Source organism: Fundulus heteroclitus, chromosome 12 (genome assembly GCF_011125445.2).
Source record: "Fundulus heteroclitus isolate FHET01 chromosome 12, MU-UCD_Fhet_4.1, whole genome shotgun sequence".
In the NCBI taxonomy this organism is placed as follows: domain Eukaryota; kingdom Metazoa; phylum Chordata; class Actinopteri; order Cyprinodontiformes; family Fundulidae; genus Fundulus; species Fundulus heteroclitus.
Window position 1 is genome coordinate 20165924 of NC_046372.1, and position 18372 is coordinate 20184295.

The window sequence follows — 18372 nt, forward strand, 5'->3', positions numbered from 1 at the left end:
CTAAAAGTGAAGCTTTATTTTGTCTAAAGATTATCGTCGTTTTATGCCGTGCCCTAAAGACTTCGGATCACAGACGTGTTTCTCACGTCGGGTCAAACAGAGACGGAATCAAAAACCCGATCATCAACAAGCTTTATTGTCTGCATCAGAGAGAGTATAGTCATCGTCTTCATCGGTCCTGTTGGGCCTGTGTGCTGGACTGCAGAAGGCTGTCAACATGCAGCAGAGCCAAGCAGACAGACAGGTGGACAGACAGGAGCAGAGAGGTAGACAGGTGGGCGGGAAGTGAGGTAGAGGGAAAGACAGTCTGAAGGACAAAAAAAAAGACCAGAGAGGTAGGCCGACGGACAGAGTTCAGGTAGAGAAGTGGGACACGTTTATAGATGTGTGACAGGAGGAAACAGGGGGACAGGTGGACAGGAGGACAGGTGGACAGGTGGAAAGGTGGACAGGAGGAAACAGGTGGACAGGTGGACAGGAGGAAACAGGTGGACAGGTGGACAGGAGGAAACAGGTGGACAGGTGGACAGGAGGAAACAGGTGGACAGGTGGACAGGTGGACAGGTGGACAGGAGGAAACAGGTGGACAGGTGGACAGGAGGACAGGTGGACAGGTGGACAGGAGGAAACAGGTGGACAGGTGGACAGGAGGAAACAGGTGGACAGGTGGACAGGAGGAAACAGGTGGACAGGTGGACAGGAGGAAACAGGTGGACAGGTGGACAGGTGGACAGGAGGAAACAGGTGGACAGGAGGAAACAGGTGGACAGGTGGACAGGAGGAAACAGGTGTGCAGGAGGAAACAGGTGGACAGGTGGACAGGAGGAAACAGGCGGACAGGTGGACAGGTGGACAGGAGGAAACAGGTGGACAGGAGGAAACAGGTGGACAGGTGGACAGGAGGAAACAGGTGGACAGGTGGACAGGAGGAAACAGGTGGACAGGTGGAAAGGAGGAAACAGGTGGACAGGAGGAAACAGGTGGACAGGTGGACAGGAGGAAACAGGTGGACAGGTGGACAGGAGGAAACAGGTGGACAGGTGGACAGGTGGACAGGAGGAAACAGGTGGACAGGTGGACAGGAGGAAACAGGTGGACAGGTGGACAGGAGGAAACAGGTGGACAGGTGGACAGGAGGAAACAGGCGGACAGGTGGACAGGAGGAAACAGGTGGACAGGAGGAAACAGGTGGACAGGTGGACAGGTGGACAGGTGGACAGGTGGACAGGAGGAAACAGGCGGACAGGTGGACAGGTGGACAGGAGGAAACAGGTGGACAGGAAGAAACAGGTGGACAGGTGGACAGGAGGAAACAGGCGGACAGGTGGACAGGAGGAAACAGGTGGACAGGTGGACAGGAGGAAACAGGCGGACAGGTGGACAGGAGGAAACAGGTGGACAGGTGGACAGGAGGAAACAGGTGGACAGGAGGAAACAGGTGGACAGGAGGAAACAGGCGGACAGGTGGACAGGAGGAAACAGGCGGACAGGTGGACAGGTGGACAGGAGGAAACAGGCGGACAGGTGCAGAGACGGGGAGGTGAGGCCAGGTAGCTCTTGTTTTATTTACAGACAGGTAGGCAGATGCATCAGAACACTATTGGCTGTCTTCCGTAGGCTCCTCCCCCCTCATATCTGTGTCGGCCAATCCCCTGTGAGGGGGGGCAGGCTCTGCAGGCTGAGGGGAGGGGTGAGAGGAGGAGGAAGAGGAGGAAGAGGAGGAGGACAGGGAGGAGGACAGGGAGAGGGGGAGGTCTGAGGTCTGTTCAGTCTGTTGCCTCCCCTCACCGTCTGCCTCGCCTCCCATCAGCCCCTCCTCATCCTGCCCTCCCTCTCCTCCCCGGGACCCAGCAAACTGCAGGTGAGGCAGGTGGGACTCCTTCTCCTTCTCCCCCGCTGCCTCCCTCTCACGGCGCTCCACATACAGCGGCGCCTCCAGGCCCAGGTAGGAGGCGCTGAGCTGCCGCAAGTCCAGCTCAAAGGGGCTGCCGGCAGGCCGGTCTCCTCCTCCTCCTCCTCCTCCACCTCCTCTCTTGACCTTACGGGGGTGGGTTGATGCTGAGGAGGGGAGGCCATCCGGGAGGAGCGACTGGATCTTTGGGAGCCAGCGTTTGCGAACTCTGCGGGCGTTGGTGCACATGTCAGCAGCGATGACATTCATCTCACTTTCCTTGAAGTTGGGAGCAAAGTTCTGACAGTACACTGAGGAGGAGGAGGAGGAAGAGGAGGGAGAGGAGGAGGAGAAAGAGGAGCAGGAGGAAGACAAGCTTCAGTGTGTGAGAACAACAGAACATCCAGGCCATTCGGCACGGAGACTCTTACGTTTGACCGTGTTCAGGACTCGGTTGTCCAGAGGCTTCCGACTCGGATCATTGGTGGAGGAGCGGATCCCTGTTCCACAGCTATTGGCCAGGGTGTTCCTATGGAAACCAACAGAACCAATCAGACAGGGTTTGTGTGTGTTTAACGGGTCTGAAGGAATATTAAAACACAAAGATAATATTTGTCTGTGAGGAAAGGAACAGTGTGACGTTCTCAGGCCCCCTGAGGTTAACGGCCCTAATGATCCGGGCTTTCAGCCATGGCTCCTGACTCTACAGACCAAAAACCCTGTTAGTTAACATTGGACAGGTGCCAGGTGTGTGCTGGCGCTCAGGTAACGTCTCACCTGTCGAAGAAGGTGGCCAGCAGCCTCCTGAGCAGCACCTTGTGTTTGACCCCAGCACAAAGATGGCAGTTCATCAGCTGACCCCGAGTCATGAACACACCTGAACCTGGACAGAGCATCCCACACGAACAGGTCACATGACGTTGAGGCGTGACTCCGTTACCGTGACAACACCCTGGCGACCTACCTGCCACCAGCTCCACCTTCTCTCCGGGATCTCCCTCTGTGTAGAGCGACGGGTGGCAGCGGTACCCGATCTGACTAATCAGACTGGCGGGCAGGGCCATGTTGTCCCGGCCAACCAGCACGCAGGGCCGACGCTCGTTAGCCAATGGGAGGGGCAGCAGCTCCAGCTTTTCCTGAACTGAACCAATGAGAAGTCAAGGAGGGAACCGTCAATAATACAATAAAACAAAGTTCTTATTCAACTGAAACAGCTGAAGGGTTAGACAGAGTACCCCTCTGGTTCTAAATGTCCGGGGCCCGGGAGACCATAGATCCTAAAGGTCCGGGGCCCGGGAGACCATAGATCCTAAAGGTCTGGGGCCCAGGAGACCATAGATCCTAAAGGTCCGGGGCCCAGGAGACCATAGATCCTAAAGGTCCAGGGCCCAGGAGACCATAGATCCTAAAGGTCCGAGGCCCAGGAGACCATAGATCCTAAAGGTCCGAGGCCCAGGAGACAATAGATCCTAAAGGTCCGGGGAGACCATAGATCTTAAAGGTCCGGGGCCCAGGAGACCATAAATCCTAAAGGTCCGGGGCCCAGGAGACCATAGATCCTAAAGGTCCGGGGCCCAGGAGACAATAGATCCTAAAGGTCCAAGGCCCAGGAGACCATAGATCCTAAAGGTCCGGGGAGACCATAGATCCTAAAGGTCTGGGGCCCAGGAGACAATAGATCCTAAAGATCCGGGGCCCAGGAGACCATAGATCCTAAAGGTCCGGGGCCCAGGAGACCATAGATCCTAAAGGTCCGGGGCCCAAGAGACAATAGATCCTAAAGGTCCGGGGCCCAGGAGACCATAGATCCTAAAGGTCCGGGGCCCAAGAGACAATAGATCCTAAAGGTCCGGGGCCCAAGAGACCATAGATCCTAAAGGTCTGGGGCCCAGGAGACAATAGATCCTAAAGATCCGGAGCCCAGGAGACCATAGATCCTAAAGGTCCGGGGCCCAGGAGACCATAGATCCTAAAGGTCCGGGGCCCAAGAGACAATAGATCCTAAAGGTCCGGGGCCCAGGAGACCATAGATCCTAAAGGTCCGGGGCCCAGGAGACCATAGATCCTAAAGGTCCGGGGCCCAAGAGACAATAGATCCTAAAGGTCCGGGGCCCAAGAGACAATAGATCCTAAAGGTCCGGGGCCCGGGAGACCATAGATCCTAAAGGTCTGGGGCCCAGGAGACAATAGATCCTAAAGGTCCGGGGCCCGGGAGACCATAGATCCTAAAGGTCCGGGGCCCGGGAGACCATAGATCCTAATGGTCCGGGGCCCAGGAGACCATAGATCCTAAAGGTCCAGGGCCCAGGAGACAATACATCCTAAAGGTCCGGGGCCCAGGAGACCATAGATCCTAAAGGTCCGGGGCCCAGGAGACAATAGATCCTAAAGGTCCGGGGAGACCATAGATCCTAAATGTCCGGGGCCCAGGAGACCATAGATCCTAAAGGTCCGGGGCCCAGGAGACAATAGATCCTAAAGGTCTGGGGCCCAGGAGACAATAGATCCTAAAGGTCCGGGGCCCGGGAGACCATAGATCCTAAAGGTCCGGGGCCCGGGAGACCATAGATCCTAATGGTCCGGGGCCCAGGAGACCATAGATCCTAAAGGTCCAGGGCCCAGGAGACAATAGATCCTAAAGGTCCGGGGCCCAGGAGACCATAGATCCTAAAGGTCCGGGGCCCAGGAGACAATAGATCCTAAAGGTCCGGGGAGACCATAGATCCTAAATGTCCGGGGCCCAGGAGACCATAGATCCTAAAGGTCCGGGACCCGGAGACAATAGATCCTAAAGTTCTGCGTCCCGGTTAGTGCCTCTAAAGTTTTAGTGTCTTAGCCAATTACACTTCAGGTTAAGACTCCATGAGTCAAAGGCTTAACTGTCTGGGGCCCGGGACTCAGTGGCCTTAGGGGTGCCCACGCCATCCTCTGTTCTGCAACACGCTGTAGTCAAACGGTCACTACCACTCAGCCATGCAGAGGCCTGGTACTGAGCCATTCATCTGGTTCACACATGCTGGAGAAGGAATGCATCTAAAAGCTGCAGGGCAGTAGCTCTGGAGGACTGGACCTGGGCACCCCAGCCTCAAAGGACACAATACAGACGATCCAAGAGATCAGAGACGGACATGATGGTCCTGCGTTTCACCGTTCAGCTGTAGATCAACACCAGACTCACTGTAGGGGTTCCCGGTGTGACAATAGATGTGTTGGTAGAGTCCTGGATGAACTGCGCTGCCATAGTAATCCTCCTCCAGCTCCTCCTCAGTTGGGGGGTGGGAGGGAGGAGAGTCAGTGGGGATGCTGGATCCTGCTGGACTGGAGCGCCCCCCGCCTGCCAGCAGGTATGACTGCAGGCCTGGAACCAAACCACCTGCGCTCAGGTAACACAGAGCGCTGCCCCTGGAGGTCTGCAGCTCCCCGACCACGTCCGCCCTGATGGACACAGAGCAAGTGGAAAAACAAGGCAGAATAAAACACAAAACCCTAACACACATAACTGAAATAACATAAAGGATGTCAAACACTAACTACACGGAAAGAAATGTTGAGCCACCGTTGGCAGAACTGCTGCCTTAAAAGGTTTGTATCCCGTTTTGTCTTCTTTCTGTAGGGAGTTTTCCTCTTCTTCCTGTGCAGGTCTGGGTTGTTTCTGGGTACTCCAGCTTCCTCCCACAGTCCAGCAACATGGCCGTTCGGTAAACAAGCCTCTCTAAACCACCTTTGGAGCGCGTCCACGGCGGTCTGTGATAAGGCCCATTCATACCTCACGTAAAAGACAGATACGTGTGGAGTGTTTCATACGTTATAACCGTCGATTTCGTCCGTATTTTGACACGAAAATTGGGAACTTACGATTACGGACAAAACGGCTCAATACGGAGCAATACTACCTGAAAACGGTGGGGGCGCTATTGAGTTTGTAGTACAAAATGTCAACAAAATCACGAAGAAGGTTGTAATTCTGGGCTTTAAACAATGGCGGGATTCGAGGAACGACTTGCGGAGCTCGTCCGCAACTACCCACACATATGATGTGTCGTGTCCGGGGCACAGGGACAAACAAAAAGTTTACTTACGGAGCAAATACAACAAAACCGTCGCCATGTTTGATCAATGACGAATCATTGGCGCCCAGCACTGCCACCTAGAGGAAATATTGGTTATTGCGCACCTCAACGGACGGAGGTATGAAGGAGTCGACGGATAGAACGTACGGACAGAAATACAGACGTCTAGGCCAAACGTAGGGTATGAATGGGCCTATAGACCGCAGACCCGTCCAGGGTGGACCCGCCTCTCGCCCAATGACCGCTGGAGATACTCAGCAGCACACACTGCATGCTGTACGTTCAGTGTGTTGAAATGTTGGAGGTAAAGCCTGTGACTGGCTGATAAATGAAAAGAAGGGCTTACCTGGCCTCCTCTCCTCCTCCTCCTCCTCCGTTCTCCTCAGCCGGAGGCGTGTCGGACCTCTCCTGTTTGATCCTGCTGACAGCCAGCAGCAGCGCCTCCGGGCTCAGAGACGGCTGGTCTGGACTGACCTCCTGCAGCTGGGGGGTGCTGTGCTGCTGCTGCTGCACCACGGGGGCATCAAACCCCCCGAGCTCATCGGCTGAGGTCGTCTGTTTTACACCAATGATTACAGGAAGAAAGTGTGACAATCACAAACATCATATACGTAGACGCGTCATAGGGCGCAGGTTCGTACGTCAACGTCACCGCCATATTGTATGTGGCAGAAAAAAGTTGAGTTCTGTTATTGTGAACGTGGATCAGAGAAGATGCCTCATTGCTGTGCTGCAATAAATACAAACACACACACACACACACATATATATATATATATATATATATATATATATATATATATATATATATATATATATATAAATATATTTGTGTGTGTATGTGTTATGAATATAAGGATCAATTTGTTAAATCTAAACATTGTGGTCTTCTTTATTTCATAAAACCGTGTCACATGTGAACAGACTTTTTGGCGGAGTATTAAAGAGGTAAAATTAATAATATGAGAAAAAAAAGTCCTAGGTCAATAAAGTAAAGAAAAAAACAAACAAAAAAGTGATAATGTTATGAGAAAAACATCATATTATGAGAATTAACAGGAAACATTTCCAGAATAATCACAGTTTGACGAATTATTTCACTCCTGGAGTAATAGGGCCAGGTTAGATTATTTTAAATATTTTTATTCTTTAGGAGAATAAATTCAGGAGAATGAAGATAAAGGGATACGAAAATAAACTTGTAATATTACAAAAACATACTACGAATACAAAGTATATTCAGAGATTAAAGTCGCTCTGATACTGTTTAAGTGACTGAGTAACTGCAGATTTGCCACATTTAAGATGGCGGACGCTCTGACGCATCACAGCAGAGGCAGAACCCGCCCAACGACGCGTCTACTCTTATATTATGTCTATGGTGACAATGATGTTCAGCGATCAGAGATCTTCTCAGCTGTAACTTTAGGTTAAACAATCTGCAGTTACATCAATGTCCACTAGATGTTGCTGTCTGATATGAAAACATTCAGCATCTGATGTATTAAACCTCAGAGTCATTTACAAAAACTACATCAAGATGCCCAGACAGTGACTGAAGAACTTAGTCAACTGTCGCTGCTTCCATTAAGACCAGACACGTACAGACGTCACATGAACCTGTTTTGACTTTCAAGTCTGGCTGCTTGGAAGGGTTCGTCGTTTGTTTTACCCGCAGCCACAGCTGACACAAAGAGCTGAACGTCAAAAACAATAAAACGACACTATGGGATAAAATGGAAAAACCGAGCACACGACAATAAATTAAGAAACGTGCTGCAAAACACAATAAAACAATGCAAATACGCATAAAAAGCAGACCAGTAAAAATTAAGCAAAATCTAATCTCGGTTGGGTTGAAGGCCAGTGAGTAAAAGTAAGTTTTTAAACGAACCAATGAGGGTTCCTGTGGTATGTGGACGGGTAGATCTCAGATACAGTAATTCATCCGTGATGAAAGAAAAGCATGCATTACTGTTTCCAAGACAGGTTCGCTTTTATTTGGCTATTTTTCTCAAATGATTAAAAACTAGACTTCATTGTGGCCTTTTTTTGACTGTCGAGTTTAAAATCATTGTCTTAAAACCAAGACTTGTTACTTTGGGCCTAATATACTTTGCCAGGGAGCCGCAGGGCTCTGACAGCTTCCACTCGGACCAAGAATAAGAACCTCAGTCTTATTCTCATTAAATGTAAGAAGTTTAGGGCCTTCCAAGCTTTAGTATCCTCAAGAGACAATAAAAGAGATGGACAAAGCCTCTCCTGGCCTTAAAGGCGTATAGATCTGGCAAACATCAGCAAAGCAATGGAAGCAAATGCCGTGTCTTCTTAAAATAGACCCTAACGGGGAGGAGGTACAGAGAAAAAAGCAGAGGCCCTAAGGTTGATCCCTGGGGGGCCCCACAAGAGAGTGGAGCAGGAAAGTATTCACACCCTGCAATGTTACAGGAAATGTCTGTCAAACAGGATCTAAGCCACTCCAGAGCCACCAATGCTTACTTGGTACTGTGACAATAAAACGCTGTGATCCACTGCATCAGAAGCAGCCGTTAAGTCCAGCAAAACCAGAACCACAGAACCACCAGAACCAGCAGAACCACACGCCAGGAGAGTCGTTATAAACCCTCAGCAGGGCGGACTCTGCTGTGAAACGTTCTAAAACCAGACTCAAACACACCATATTTTCATCAAGGGAAGATTTTAACGGGGAATAAAAACGATTTTTGACAGTAGAGGAAGCTCAGAGATGGGCTCAAAGTTCCCCGGCACAGTCGGATCAGGACCCGGTTCTTCGTGAGGGGCTGCACCACAGCACGTTTAGAACGAGCAGAAAACTTCTCCAGACGGCAGACTGCTGTAAAAAAGGGTTGAAGGAGAACAGCTCGTCTCTCCAGAACCTTGATGGACAGAACCAGGATGAACAGAACCACCAACCATGAAGGTGGTGCAGCAGCCCAGTGAAGGTCCAGACCCTGAATGCTGTGTCTGGACCTTCAGGCAAAACTGCCTCCACATCAACGTGGAACCCTGAAAGAAGGTCTTTCTCAGAGCACAGGTACTGCTACCCACTCATCAGCGAACACAGAGAACCTTCTCCAGGTTCCATGTAAGGTAGACCTTCCTGCCTGCAGTCATCAGCATCTTCACCCGCTCGTTGAAGAACCCTCTGTAGCATCAGTTACACCAACTTTTAATTTTCCGTTGGGATTAATAAAGCATTTTTTTATTTAATTGAAAAACTGTGATTAAAGGTTCATAAAATTACACTTTCTGTGACACAAGTCTAACTTTTACAAGGTTTTAGATGAAAATGTAGCTGAAATATCCGCTCGGTTTATCACCACATCGCCTATTTTCAGAAGTTTCCTGATGTTTTCGGAGACGTCCGCTCCTGCGGCGCTAACAGCTAGCGTGGGCAGCGAGGCGTCGGTTGACCAGACGGTCGAGGCTAAAGCGGAGCGAGAGGCTGATTCCCGGCAGGTTTCAGACTCCCAGCGGTTCTCACCACTGAGTAGAAGCTAAACACAGATAGAATTCAGTCAGAAGATCTCTTATGGTTCACGTTTGGTTCATTACAGTGTTTTGCTGTCACTGAGCAAATCGGTTTAGCTGACATTACAATTAAGCCTTCTGACAGGATAATTTTATGCAACTTTAATGTCTTACTCGAGAGCAGGAGAGTAAATTTGGAAATGAAAATGTTTGCAGAGATCCAGAAGTTTCTGGCACAACTTCACCAACGTCTAAGGTGCATGAAGAGGGTCAACTGGTCGATGAAAACTTCAGCAACACTTGTAGGTTAAAGAGCAGACTTTATTAGCAGACCAACGCGTTTCTTCAGGGAAATTATTGCTGTGCTCATCTTTTACACACTGGAGTTTCTTGACTATTAAATAAAAGTTCAGGCTCCGTTTTTACGGCTTCACAGCTTTGAGCATCACGGTAGCAATGCAACAGAAGTCGTCTTTAATATTAATATTCAAGCTTTCATGGTTCTTATTACTGCCACCTGCTGGACCGGATGTGTAGTGCAGTTTCTTCACTATTTCCCTAAACATTACAGGACTGATTTAATTACGTTTTCTTTGCCTTTCAGATAGGGCTGGGCGATAAATCGATTTAATCGATTAATTCGAATTTACAATTCTTTAAGATTTCATTTTTGGAAAATCTGGATTTTATTTTGCCAATACACTCATTGGATTTCCATGAAGAGAACAGCATGTGATGCTGAATATATGTTTAGGCAAATATATTGTCAAAATATTGTTAAGTGGAAACTTTTTTTTTACCATAATACGAGGTACTTCATTTACTTATTTACTTTTTTTTTATTTAGTTTGAAGTTCACAAGTGCAGTGAAGCCTGTTCTTAGCTCAATGTGTAATACCACTAGCAGCAAATGTTTTGTTATATTTTCATTGTTTATAATGGCACGGCTGCCATCTTGTTTTACAAGCATGTTTCACAGCTTGTTTTTAGTTGCACTTTGAATTCAGGTCAACTCCCTGACGAAATGCTTGACATAAAAACCAAGGTTTTAAAATAATTTCTTTAATTTCTTTTTATGAAACAAAAAGGAGGAAAAATTGATTAATCGGATTTGGTATGATAAAATCGGAGATTTAATTTTTAATCCATATCGCCCAGCCCTACTTTCAGAGAAGCGGAAACAGAAAGCACACAAATTACCCAGCATTCCCGTCACCCCGTCACAAAGATCCCGGGCTTTTAGTGGAAAAGGCTTCTGCCTTACCTGAGAGTCACAGCAAAGAGGAGAGGAAGAGGAGGACGCCTTCATCATCATCAGCTCCATGCCTCGCTCCACAATGTTCTGGATTTGGAGGTAGCCGGCAGTGTACATGAGCACCAGCTGTTCGCTGGCTGCCATGCTGAGGCGTCCGGTGTAGCAGAAGGACAGGATCTGCTGGAAACATGTTGGCGTCACCGACGATGGAAGCTCAAACACTGCTTGGGACGAGGACGGTGAGGAAGAGGAGGAGGGGTCAGCCACAGAACTGAAGAGGTCTCTGAAGTAGAGGGAGGAGGCGGCGAGGACAGCCCGGTGCGCCTTAAAGGACTGACCCTGAACCAGGATGGAGACGTCGCAGTAGTGACCCAGCAGCCGCTGCTCATTCAGGCTACCCAGCACGCTGCTGCCGAAGTCAGGGATCTCCACCTGCAGGAGCCCCTCCGTCATGATGGAGGCCGTCAGTCAGGAGGATAAACGAGGGCAAAAGTGGACGAGACGAGACAGCGAGGGGATTAGGTGCCGGGAATGGTGCAGAAGGTTTGGGAAACCTGTGGCAGATCCATGAGGTCTGAGGTGAGGAAGGTTCAGGTCTCAGCGGCAGAGATGGTGGGAGACCGGAGGAGGCGGATCAGAAAGAGGAGAGAGTAAGAGCTGCAACAAAGAAGAAGAAGAAGGAGAGGAAGAGTCAAAGCGTTGGTTTTACTGCTCATCCTTCCCCTGCAAGACAAACTGAGGACATATCATGTCTGATTATTCTTGTTTTCTTCACACTAAACTCACCAGTGAATAAATTAAACCACACAACATAAAACTAGCAGACATCCCACTCTACAGCTACTCTGTTTGAATTCTAAGAGGTTACAGTAATAAAATGTCACATATTATGTTGTGGCGCTGCCAGAATGATCAGTTATGTTCCAGCGATACCGACGTCACTTCGTCTCAGTCGTCATGGCTGAAACATGATCTTCTGAATGGTTTGGCAGCAGACACAATGTGAGAAAAAGAACAACTGGAAGCATAGAGTTGTCCATTTATCCCTTCTTTATGCTTCTCGCCAGCATTCACTGGGCGAGGGTCCAGGTCACCAGTCCATCACAGGGAGACAGACACAACCATGCACACACACTCACACCTGTGTGGAAAGACCAATTAGCCCAACAGGTTCTGACTGTGGGAGGTGATGAAAGGAACCAGAGAGAACCCACACATGCACAGGGAGAACATGCAAACTGGGTGACTGTCCTGGGTTGGAGGCCCCAGGAACCGAGAGACTGAGAGGAGAGAGCAAGAGATAAACGCTAAAGAAGCAAAGAATGGGAAACAGCAAAAACACACAGAATGTCAAAACAGTTTCTGTCTGTGGCTAAATTACTTGATCGGAAACTTAAGGCCCGTTTACACTACGCTTTTTTAACCGAGCCGAGCCGAGACCAGTCTGAGCTCGGATCAGTTAACCAAGCCGAGACGACCGTTTACACACCACACTATCCCGGTTCCTTGGTTGCTCCTCGCCTCCTAGTGACGATCTGTGGTACTGCTACTCTCTGGGATTGAAGGCGGGAAGCAGCAAAACAAAACAGTGGTGCCCGTAACATTCAGGATGTTATGCTTGATATTGTGATATTTCGGTGTTTGCGGAGAGTCAGGGGAAGAAGGCAACCATTGGTGAATTTACTTGATAAAGTCGGCTTTTGGGAAGTGGATGAGACAAACGAACGTCTAATAAGGATTTACAGACGCAGGAAACAACGACAGACACTGAGGTTCATCACGCTGCTAAGCAGAATCATCTCTGGAAATCGTGTGGCACGGTAAGGAAGCTAGAATTATTATGAATGTCTGAAATTTGTCTGAATGGAGTGTGAATCTGGACGTGCAGCCAGACACGCCGGAAAAACCGCGAACAGTCAGCTGACTGTAAGGGGATGACGCGGTCTGCTCATGCGCTCTTTATCAGATAACCGGAATTAAAAAAAACAGTCCGAGACCTGCTCAGGAACTGATCTGCATTTAGCGCGGTCCGGTTATGTCTGCTGACCGTTTACACACAAGAGTTATCTCGGTTACCGAGCTCGGACTGGTCCTGGCTCGGTTAAAAAAGTGTAGTGTAAACGGGCCTTTTATTACCTCTGGGGATGTGGGGTTTCTTATGGGTTTTCAATTAATGTAACAATAAATCTGATCATAAAATACTTTTGGCCATGGCAATTACCAGTTACACAGTAAACGGTCTCCAGTAGCGATAAAAAAGTTCCATCTATACATTTTTACATCATCATAAGTTATTCTACCGCCAGCGTACGCCCAGAAAAAGTTGCTCCTGACAAATCTCTCAGTTTACCGCTTGTCCTGGCCAACAATTAAAGGGAACATAGGCAAACACTTATAGTCACGCTCACTGATAAAGTCTGAGAGGTTTTAGATGCCTGTGGCTTCTCAGCTTAGTTCAGCTGATTAGGTCCAAACACCGTCCTGTTCTCCGCTCTGGTGATCCCATCTTCCGTGTTTTAGAAAAATCAGCGGTTCTCCTGGGTTCTTCAAGAAACACATTGATGAAGCTGTTTCTGGCCTGTTTACATGGAACGCTTTTCCTTGAAAACGAGACCTTTGGTAACTTGTTTCTGTTAATTTCTGTCAACTTGTTCATATAATAACCACTGATCTCTATTATACACTGGAGTGCTAATCGCCCGCTGTTAGAACGAGTCGCTTTGAAGCCACCAGCAGCCATATTGGTACTCCCTATTTTCCCCCAGTAACTAGGGAATATGTGCACTACAGCATCGAATAACGAGGATTTTCTCATGTTCAGGGGGGGCTTAAAACTTGTAAAACGTCAAATGCCATATACTTTTATGTTATGTTCTAAAACTATCAAGTACTGAGAAAGTCATGTGCTGAAATATTTTGCATTGTATTCATTTAAATATACATATATAACATTTATAAATATATAAATAACAATATGGAAAAACATACATTTACATATATGTATACATATATATACATAGATACATATATACATACTTATATATACATATATATTTAATATGAATAACATGTAAAATATTTCAGCACCTAATTTCCTAGTAGTTGATAGTGTTAGTACATCCACTGACTGTAGAATTACCTATTAAATGTTCTCACACAGCCAGAAAACTGCTTGTTGTTGCAACTAAATCCTATGGGATTCTGTGAGAGTAGGGAGTAGCAAGATGGCGGCCAGTGACTTCAGTTTTTCGGCAAAATCAGCACTCCAGTGTATAATATAGCTCAGTGATAATAACGTGTTAATTACAATCATTTACACAGCAGCAGTAGAAACTTGAAAACGGTGTAGTTTCCATGCCGCGCCACTAGTGGTGCTAAGCTCTACGACACTCAACATGCGCAGAGCTCTCGGGTTGTCTAGCTGCCGATGCTTTTGGCTGCGTTAGAGAGCGGCTGTGAAGGGCGAACGGCTCGTCTACTTCTCTGCTGACGCTAACAGGAACTACAGGTAGCCATCATGCTGAGGAAAAGAGCGAATCAGCTGCACAGAAGGCGGTGCTTAGGCTGAGCTCAGAATGGACAGGGCCTCAGAAAATGACACAGAATGTCCGTTTTTCCTTATGGACAGACGATGAGGTTCAGCTTAAGGTCCTTTTGAACTGTATTCTTGCCCAGCTGTGGATATTTTCAGCGAAGCCACCAGCCAAAACATTACTCTGCTGTCCGCCATTGTTTTTCTTCTACTGTGTTTTTTTTTTTTTATTGTTGGCAGCCGTAATCTTGTGCCTGTGTTTTAATTTTTGTTGATCTCTGTCATACTGCGCATGACCCAGAAATTCCCTAGAGGAAAATGTCAGTTTTCTTGTTTACACGATAACAGAAATCAGGACGTTGTAGAACCTTTACAATCTGGAACCTGTTTTCAAACTGTATCGTTGTTAGTCAGAGTGGCTCATGTTACCCTGAGCTACCTCTATAGTTATGCTGCTATAGGCTTAGGCTGCTGGAGGACATCAGGGCCTATTTCTCTCACTCTGCTGAGTTCTCCTACTGCTCTCCAATCTGCATTGCTTGTTGTTATTTCAGCTTTTAACTTTTTGTTCTCTTCATAGAAAGTACTCCTGGTCTGGCGTTCTGTTAGCTGTGACATCATCAGGGGAGGCAGATCATCCTCTATTACCATCTAACATAGAAAGTACCCCTGGGTCAATGTGAGCTTCTGTGCTTTCTGTGTCTCTGCTCTGTCTTCTCTAAGCCCCAGTGGGTGGAGGCAGATGAGCGTTCACACTGAGCCTGGTTCTGGTTCTGCTGAAGGTTCTCCTCCCTGTTAAAGGGGAGTTTTTTCTCTCCACTGTCGCTTCATGCATGCTCAGTATGAGGGATTGCTGCAAAGCCATCAACAATGCAGACGACTGTCCACTGTGGCTCTACGCTCTTTCAGGAGGAGTGAATGCTGCTTGGAGAGACTTGATGCAACCTGCTGGGTTTCCTTAGAGAGGAAACTTTCTGACCAACCTGGAGGATCTGATGGAAGCTGACTTTGGAAAGTGCCTTGAGATGACATGTGGTGAATTGGTGCTATATAAATAAAACTGAATTGAATCTTTGAGCCATTTATGTCTCAGGCATCTTGGGATCCTTGTCCTTGATCTCACTTTTGCTTGGGATCAATATGTCTGTAACGTTTCTCTTCTTCTTTAGTTTCTCAGTGTCTTCTTGGTTAGCATCTTAGCCTGGTCGTTCTCCACAAACCATGTTTACAACTTTGACTGTAGGACCTCCGTCTCATACTCGACCCATGTTCTTGTAAAGTATTCCAGCCACTGGATTATGACTACCCCCCCCCCCCCTTTTTGGTACAGTCTGCATCTGGGCTCCTGTCTGGTGTCGTAGTCCTTGGCCGCTATTGGTCTGGTGCTGAGAACCGGCTCTGCCTCTGCTGCCAAGACTAGTGCCTGGCCTTCAGTGCGTCTCCTGCTTTTAGAACAACTAGATATTAGTCATTTCCTTGATCTATTGTTGGTACTTGACAATTTCTCCTGGTCCCTTCTGAGTAGCTAAAGCAGTCAGATAGCAGGTCACCACTTGGCGCTAACCCGAAAGTACAGCAAGGACATAATCTGGAGTCCGTATGTGTGGCCAAACAGCATCCAACAGAGAAAAAAACAATTACAGCAGAAGGGGTTGAACCACCACCAGGCAACATTCCAGACAGCTACAGGTACCTGGGATCCCACAAGATCGCCGCAACCTTGATGAGGTCGCAAGAAAGTTTCCCAGAAGCGAGTATCTAGTGAGAACCGACGGGTTCTTCTGAGAAGATCAGCTGAATAGAAAGCAAAAAGCCCAAGCCGTCAGCATGTACAGCTTAGCAGTTATCAGATATCCTGCTGGTGTAATAGCCTGGCCATTGGTAGGACTTCTTGATATCAGCTACTTCCCAAATCTGCCGGTGGTGTGCGCCAGTCAGAGGATTACCTCTCCATGCTGGTTCCTCCTGGCCCTCTTCTAGCACTTCCTGCTGGACAACAGGATCTTTTCCGTTTATACTAACTTTGCCACTCACTAGTCCAGTACCTCCCCCCCATACTCTCGGTATACAGTGTCAGTGTGTTGGACTCCATCTGTTGTTCAGAGGTTTTCTTGTCTTAACACCAGTAGCTTGTCTCTCCTACCAATGGGTTGGACTGAAGGACAAAACAGAGGAGTATGGAGTAAGACAGCTGGCAAAAAGACGTGTGCATGATTCTAACCCTTCATGTTCACATTTCTATGTCAATAAATGTTTTGTCCACAAAATTTTGCTGTCATATGCGGGAGTTTGAGAAATTGTGTGGCTTAGGATTGTTTTTATGTATGAATCTAAAAGCTGCGAGTCCAAAGTTTTGTGAATAAGTCTTTACTGCTCTGGACACAAATTTGTAGGTACAAGTAGAAAAGTGCTGAAGTGACGTCACTTCATCACATCACATCCTCGGGCAAGGAAGGGATCTTTGCAGCTAGTTTCTTGTGGTGTGGGAGGAGTTTGTAAATGACACGATCGGTCAGACTGACAGGTTCAGGTGGGTTTGAAGAGGCCACGATGGTCTGATTTCAGTACTTACCTCCCCACACTCTCCAGGAGCTGCAGCACAACAGACAGATTAAACAAAACTCTGTCAGGATACCAACTTCTAACCAGTCTGTAAGATTTTATTAGCTCGGTTTGTCCCCAATTGTCTACTGGACCGCTGTAGCTATACAACTACGGTCAAAGTTTAAGCCCAGAGGAACTTCCCAGTCCCATGGCTTCCCAATCAGTCAGTGTCGAGGACTGACATTCAAGCACTGCAGATTGCCTTCACTTTTCTACTTGTGTCCAGAGCAGCGAAGACTTTACAGCCGTAGAAATTAGAGTTATATTCACAAAACTTTGGATTCATACTCACAGCAAAACAACCCTAACCTGCACAATTCCTCAGACTCCCGTTTGTGACAGCAGGATTTTTGTGTACAGTAATTTAATTAATATACAAATAGTTAGAATCATGCACACATCTTTGTGACAGCAGTCTTACGCCATAGAAGGCTCTCAGCACATTAACGATAGAGGCCGAAGGTCTGCAAACACCAGACAGGAGCCCAGAGGCAGATTGTGCCAAGATGCTCCTTAAAAACAGTCCAACACATGAAAGGTCAACCTGGAGGCTGGCATAGTGGACAGGAAACAATCAATACCAAGTCAAATTCCTTGTAAGTGCAAACCTACTTGGCGATTAAACTGCTTTGGTCTGACGGTCAAAGCAGAAGAGTCCAGTTCTGACTGGTGTAGACATGCCAAGTTTACAGGAACCTTAAGACGAGAGAACACCAGAGGCTCCAGAGAGAAACTAGAGAAGATGTGGAAAGTAGTCGGTGCACTGAGGCATTAAGTTAGCAGTAATACGAAACACACACAAGTTTCTCTGCAGTGATTTTACTTCTAAATCTGAGAGGTCCTCCTGTTTCCGTTCCTGTCGATCAAAGCGAACTCCGAGCAACACGAGTGTCCTGGAGATCAGAGGGACGCCGCCGGTCGGCTGGGCGTTCCTCCCTGACCGTCCACTTTAGTTCAGAACGAGCTGCTGGAGTCCAGGGCAGCCTCCTGCAGTCCAGCACACTCCACTAAGGCCCCTACAGCAGGGAGGAGGACTAATGCGCTCCTACAGAGTTCAGCTCAACGTTCTGCTGGTCCAGCAGACAGACGAGCACCAGAGACAGGCGGTGGCAGGGAGACAGCAGCGTAAGCAGACAGACAGGCTGACAAAGAGACAGATGAGTTAAAAGACAACTCATCAGCTTCAGACAGACAGACAGACAGAGAGAGGGGAGAATGGATGACAGGCAGACACGCTGCTCCTCACCTCCTTCTGCTCCTCTTCCTCCTTTCCTTCTCCATGCAGCAGGCGGGACGGCTGGCTGGGGAGAGGTTTTCTTCTTCTCCTTCTTCGTTCAGTCAATGCATCGTCTGGTGTGTCACAGGAGGGGAGGCAGGGGGGGGGGGGGGGGGGAAGGCAGGGATACAGCAGACAGCCGAGGAGGAGGAAGAGGAGGAGGAGGAGGAGTCATCTGAGGACAGGCAGGGAGCTAATGCGGCTAACTGCCCTGCAGAGGCTGAGAGGAGAGAGACATCACAGCTCGTCGCT

The 18372-nt window shown here is 48.2% G+C and overlaps 1 protein-coding gene across 1 annotated transcript; it reads right to left on the reverse strand.

Moving 5' to 3' along the window:
- Positions 1-1342: 1342 nt before the first annotated feature.
- Positions 1343-18372, reverse strand: LOC105917117 (nucleus accumbens-associated protein 2). The gene is made up of 8 exons (XM_036144259.1): positions 18091-18372; positions 10718-11365; positions 6308-6516; positions 5070-5326; positions 2856-3032; positions 2669-2774; positions 2323-2420; positions 1343-2202 (listed from the first exon to the last, which is right to left on the reverse strand). Exons 2-8 carry the CDS (start codon positions 11159-11161, stop codon positions 1598-1600), a joined length of 1896 nt encoding a protein of 631 aa, XP_036000152.1. The 5' UTR covers positions 11162-11365; positions 18091-18372; the 3' UTR covers positions 1343-1597.

What these genes read in the sequence shown, in the direction of transcription:
- LOC105917117 (XM_036144259.1), bottom strand. Translation starts at nt 11,161, where the DNA reads ATGACGGAGGGGCTCCTGCAGGTGGAGATCCCTGACTTCGGCAGCAGC. An exon ending in CTCTTTGCTGTGACTCTCAG is followed by an intron (nt 6,517 to 10,717) that starts GTAAGGCAGAAG and finishes GGTGTAAAACAG; the next exon opens with ACGACCTCAGCCGATGAGCT. An exon ending in TCACACCGGGAACCCCTACA is followed by an intron (nt 3,033 to 5,069) that starts GTGAGTCTGGTG and finishes TCATTGGTTCAG; the next exon opens with TTCAGGAAAAGCTGGAGCTG.